The 5,994-nt window shown below is 45.6% G+C and overlaps 1 protein-coding gene across 1 annotated transcript; it reads left to right on the top strand.

Moving 5' to 3' along the window:
* Positions 1–926: 926 nt before the first annotated feature.
* LOC108114977 (centrosomal and chromosomal factor) lies at positions 927–5,119 on the top strand. The gene is made up of 2 exons (XM_017226203.2): positions 927–2,960; positions 4,137–5,119. Exons 1-2 carry the CDS (start codon positions 2,093–2,095, stop codon positions 5,000–5,002), a joined length of 1,734 nt encoding a protein of 577 aa, XP_017081692.1. The 5' UTR covers positions 927–2,092; the 3' UTR covers positions 5,003–5,119.
* Positions 5,120–5,994: the final 875 nt, after the last annotated feature.

Here is a 5,994-nt window from a genome sequence, read left to right as displayed (position 1 = left end):
CCTTATTTATTACAATGTGTGTAATTCCGTCTGACTCTGCCGCTCTCTCTCTCCCTCGCTCCATCTCGCTCTCGGAATGCGTGCGAGAAAGAGAGAGAAAGAGAGAGAACGAGATAGTGCCCTTTCCCGACTTAAATTGCCCACTTTTTAGTGCAGAAATGTTTAATATCGCTGTCTGTTTGAGTTTTTGTAATTCTTTTTTCTTGTTTGCCTGCAGAAAAGTCTCTCAGTGCGCAGTTTAGGATGTCGTATTCAAAAACCAGGGAGGTTCTTGGGCGTTTTATGTTATATCTATGAACTAGGTGTGTTCAAAGGTGCATTTCTATTGGGTTAGTTGGCGTTTAAGTCTCGTTGTTTAATTTTCTATTTTAGCTTACCTCAGGTAAGCATGTTCCACTAACAGATTTATTTTATTCCCTGTTTTAGTGCGACTCAATTAGCTCTCAACTCGCCATTAACCCCTTTAGGCCCCATCTGCTTTTACGAGCCCATAAAGCTGCTCCCAAAAAAGCGTTTGCCGTAAAAAATTAAAGCACTTGAACGAAAAAAAAGTCGTATTACAAAATAATAGCTCTCTCGGTCCGTCCCGTCTCTCTCTTTCGCACTCTCTCTCTTTCTTTGCTCTCCTTCTCGCCCAAAACAGTTGTAAAGATGGCCGCCGTGTAGTAACATGGCTGAATGTGTACCACACACACTCGCACACCTCGGCACTCACGCACGCATAGAGAGAGCGGCCATATGCTGCCATTGAATGCAATTGGCTCTCAGCAGCAAGGCAACAACAACAATGCCAGAGTGTGCGTGCTGAATACGTCACGGAACATCAGCTGTGCCGAACAGCAGGTAGGCGTCGGCAGAAGGGCGGCAGCGCAGCGACAGCGAGCCAAGTCGTCTTGTTTCTCTGATATTCATTCAATTTTCAGAGCTCGAATCGTACGGACATCTAAGAAAATATAGAGCGCTCTGAACCGGATAATTAACCAAGAATCGAGTCGTGAAGGGTTAATGTCGCGTTGAAAGTGAACAGGCCGTTGAAAAACCTGAAAAATAAACGAAACTGTGGCAAATTGTGATACAAAAGGTGTGCAAAAGCAAAGGCAAACAACAAAAACAAAGCCTAAACACAGGCGTCGAGCCAACAGCTGTTTTCCGTGCGCGCTCTCTCGCAATCGCTCTCGCGCGTGCTCTCCCGCTCACCGTTCAGCGCTCTCTGTATTCAGCATTCAGCAAACCTCTCTCCGACGCTGGCAGAGACAGCGCAGCGCAGCCATATAGTTTCCCGTTTAAAAAGAGAAGTTTGCTCTCTCTCATGCTGCCAACGTCGCGGTAGACGTCAAACAGTTGAGAGTACCAGCGCGGACAACACACGGCAGTCGGGTTTTCAACTCGGCCGGGAAAAGTCTTGTGAACCGCATTGCTCGTGGAACTAAAAATTTTCCTGCTCCGCGAACTCACTCCGCGAGAAAGAACAGAACCGAATGATAGAAAGAAAACGAGAGAGAGACGGAGACAGAGGAAGCAACGGTTAAGTTAAGCCAGCGAAACACGGGCAAAAAGACTGAAAACACACACGTGGATTGTTCACTCACACCCCAACACCTCTCACACACACACACTCACCCAGCAGCTCCAACTGTTCGCTGCATTTATGTAAAACCAAACAAAGACTGATTAAAACGCTAATAATATATACAATAAACGTAACGAAACAAAGTTAAACACGCGAACAGCAGCTAAATATTATACGGGTTAAAGTTAAAGCGAATTCCAAAGCAAACACATATGGATTAAGGTTCCTCCTATCTCAAAAAACAAAAACAAAAGCAAACGCAAAATAAAAGAAACAACCAACACATAACTCACACACACACACTCACGGATTACCTGCAGCGGCAAATTACCGTTAGCCGCTCTTTTTGGATTACCAGTGCCAATAAAAACCACAAAAGTGAATTTTTTCGAAAGTGAAGAAAGCGAAAACAACGCCCGCAAAATGCTAAAAATCTGAAATCTAAAAAGTAAAAATCAACCAAAAGCGAATTCTGTGTTATCGAAACGAGAGCAAAAGCTAAAAGAGCCCCTGAAACCAGCTATGACGATGGCCGCCTGTTATGCCAACTACGACATGTCGTCCCTGTCGCACGGCATGTCGGCCCTGTCCGCCCTACAGCAGCAGCAGCAGCAGCAACAACAGCAGCAGCAGCAACAGCAGCAGCAGCAGCACAGTCAGACGCAGCAGCAGCACAGCCAAACGCAGCAGCAGCATCACCACCAGCAGCAACAGCAACACATGTACCACGCTGCAGTGGCTGCACACCAGCAACAGTTGCTGCAACAGCAGCAGCAACAACAGCAGCAGCAGCAGCAGCAGCATCACCGCCAGCAACAACAACTCCATCAGCCCGCCAACAACAACAGCAACTCGCGCCACAGCCACGCGGCGGCGGCCCAAACGCAGGTCGCCGCCGCAGTTGCCAATAGCAGACAACAACAACAACAACAACAACAGACTGCCAACAGCAGCAGCAACAGCAACTCAGCTCCCGCTCCGTCACCCCAGAAGGATTACAGCATCCCACTGCACGTGGACTGCAGCGTGGAGTACGAGCTGCCCAACCAGCCCAAGCCGCCGGCGGGCCAAAGGGTGGAGCCGCTGCTGATGATCCACCCGTGCTACTTCCGCAAGATGGAGTCCCAGCGTCGGAGTCCATTCGTGAACAACATGCATGCGACCGCTCGGGCGGTCAGCAGCAGTTCGCTGAGCAGTGGAGCGGCCTTAGGCGGAGGCGGAAGCGGTGCGGCGGTGGCCACGGCTCCCAGTAGCAGTGCCGCGAGGCGGGGAGCCAGGGCTGCCACAACAGCCCAGCAGCAGCAGCAACAACAGCAGCAACAGCAACAACGCTACCAGCAACAGCAGCAGCAGCAACAACAGCGCTACCAACAACGCCAGCAGCAGATCGGTAAGTAATCGAATAAAATCAGTTTTTAGGATTCTAAATACTTCAAAGTTATCAATTATTAAAAGTAAAATCTTTTTTCTGTGACTTAAACGCGACAACCCATATCAAAGTTTCAAATTCCAAATTTTTTATATAAACATAACTCAAAGTGTAGCCTTTCATAAAATTTGATTTTCTGTGATCACTCGCTGTGTCTTAACCAAAAAAAAGGCATTTTATTGTCGTGAACTTTGTCGCTGTGGAATAATTTTAAAGTTTAATTTATTGTTCTTTCTGTAATTTCTTTTCAAAGTGACAAAACTTTTATTTTTTTAGACTACTGGTTAATTTGGTGTTTTATTTAATAAACTGTGTGATATAAAGTTCAAGAACTTACTTTCCTCCTTCCTTTCATCAAATGAAATTTGCCTGATCGGATTGTTCTTTCAAAGTTGGAAACGCTTATGGAGTATACTCGTATATTAATATTTTTGGTAACCTGACAATGTCTCCAGTTTGGCTGATATCAAGCGTTGCGATAAGTGAAATATATTGATTAGTTATTAATCTCTTATACCTGAACAAAGAACAAGGAATAAAGGAAGAAAATTGCTAAATTTTAATCTTTTCTTTAGTATGTTAAAATGTACAGAAAGTGTTTATCGTTTAAATGCTTAATGAAAGATTTAAAAATGATTTTTCAATATAAATTAACCTCGTTTTCACCAAGTTTAAACTAGTTTCGACGATTGATAAAATGTACTTATGTTTATAATAATATAATAATCTATGCTAGCCATTTTTAAACGCTGACGAGAAAGCTTGTTTGTTGTAATTAATCGATCAATCAGAAAAAAGACTTCTTTACCAGTTGTTAAAGCTTACAGTGAAAAGAAAAAATTAACAGCCCACAGATTATAAATTTCTAAATTATAAAAAGCAAGATTTTTGAAACTTAATATCACACCATAAGTTTGGATTGTATGAAAAAAATTGTCAAATGATTCCCAGATTATGTTTGTATGATTTTCGACATAAAATACATTTCAACGGAAATACAGTGAAACCGATAAACAAAACCACTGGCACGACATAAAATAGAGATTAAAAGCACTCCGATAGTGGGTTAATCAGAAAACAAACACCAAACAAACACACATTCCTCATTCTCATGACTGGAAATTATTTTTCTTACAGGAATACTCCCGCTGAGCGATAGCGTCAACAACCCGCATTCCCGCAACTTGAACGGCGGACATGCTTTGTGTCAGCAACAGCAACAGCAGCAGCAGCAACAGCAACAGCAACGTGCCACCAGCAACCAAAGCCAACGCCAAAGCCAAAGCCAAAGTCAGAGCCATGCAGCCAACTCAGCGGCGGCAGCTGCGGCGGTACAAGCCCAGGCCCATGCCTCGATAGCCGCCGCAGCCGCCGGCCAGTGGGATCAGCTGGCTGCTGCGTTAGCCGCCCGCACCGCCCTAACGCCCCACCACATGCTGCACCCTCATGCCGCTTCTCACTACGCGGCCAAGGGCAGCGGCGGCGGGGCAGGAGGCGGCAAGCGGGATGCCATGATCTCCGGCAGCAACTACGGACAGACGGCGGTCGCCTCGGGGAAGCTGCAACAGCAGCAACAGCAACACTGCCTGCCTCCTCCGCCCTGGGACGCGACGTCCATGCTGATGGACCGCTCGCCGATGGCCACAGTTCCTAGCAATTATCAGGCCGGCCCTGACACCAATCCCATGCGCCTCTACTCGGCCACGCCTACCTCTGGGGCAGCCACGGGTGGGTCGGCGTCAGTGGGCGGGGGCTCGGCGGTGAGCGGTGCGGGAGCGACGGGAGCGGTGAACACGGCCACGGACAAGCTGAGCGGAAAGTACCGCCAGTACTTGCGTTCGCAGCGGATGCACCCGTATGCGGCGGCCGCGTCGCTCAACTTGGCAGCCGCCGCCGCTGCCGCCGGTCAGACTTCTTTCGTGCCGTTCAGCTCGGCGGCCACGGCGGTGGCGGCCACGCCAACATTCCAGCACCTGCCGCAGATCTCCTGCTACAACGTGTGATGCCGCAGCAGCAGCAGCAACAACAACAAAAAGGACAACGGCAACATCAGCAGCAGCAGCAGGAAGAGCAGCAACTTGCAACATGAGACAGGCGCCTACCAAGTACGCGTCGATGAAATAGCCGCCTCAAGGAATAACCAATAGATCCTCCCCCATCAGTACTATATATACACACCCCTCAAAGCTTTTAGAATCAAAAGTAATTAACTCTACGGAATATTAAGAGATGAAAATTCAAATCGCAATTCGCAATTCGCAATTCTGTTTAGCTGCTATGGGAAATTGTTGTCCGACGGTGAGAAAAGAGAGAGAGAGAGAGAGAGAGAAACGAGCGATCTTTTTTTCTTTTTTAGTAATGGTAGTAATGATAAACGATACAAAAACAAACAACAAAAAAATGCAAACTATTGTAGTGATATTTGTTATAAAATAATTTTAGTAATTAATTTAATTTAAATTAAACAAACAAAAAGAAACAAGAAACAAGAAACAACCAACAAGAAACAGCAAACAGCAAGAAGCCACAAGCGCTCTGTGCAACCAACAACAATAATAACAACAGCTGCAACCACAGCAACAACGGCAACAAGATCCAACCAACCAAACAACAACAACAACAACAATTGCTAAAAATTACACATACGCATATTTAATTAAAAATCAACAAAATGTTATAACAACCATTTACCGAAAGAATATAAAAATATGAAAAGCAAAATTATTACCGAAGAGAAGAGAAGAGAAGAGGCGAGTAAAGCATAAAAAGCCACAGAAAAAGCAACACAAAAAATACGAATAAAATTATTCAAAATTATGCAACGTAATTTGAAAGCGAGATATGCAAAAATTAAGTAAATTGTGTTTTCAATTCAAGTACAGACCAGCGAAGAGCTAGTGCAAGTGAAAAGTTCCTCCTTTGCCGACGGCTTTTGTGGCCAACTCTTCTCACACAGCCCCCTTTGTGTTAGCCTTAATTTGATTTTCAGCCCCAT

The sequence above is a fragment of the Drosophila eugracilis genome, unplaced genomic scaffold, assembly GCF_018153835.1.
Source record: "Drosophila eugracilis isolate 14026-0451.02 unplaced genomic scaffold, ASM1815383v1 contig_1897, whole genome shotgun sequence".
Taxonomy (NCBI): domain Eukaryota; kingdom Metazoa; phylum Arthropoda; class Insecta; order Diptera; family Drosophilidae; genus Drosophila; species Drosophila eugracilis.
This window is presented reverse-complemented; position numbering and strand designations above follow the sequence as displayed.

Bases quoted from the DNA above. Each gene is read 5' to 3' on its own strand.
- LOC108114977 (XM_017226203.2), top strand. From the start codon at position 2,093: ATGACGATGGCCGCCTGTTATGCCAACTACGACATGTCGTCCCTGTCG. The intron at 2,961-4,136 runs GTAAGTAATCGA...TTTTTCTTACAG, and splicing joins ACAACGCCAGCAGCAGATCG to GAATACTCCCGCTGAGCGAT.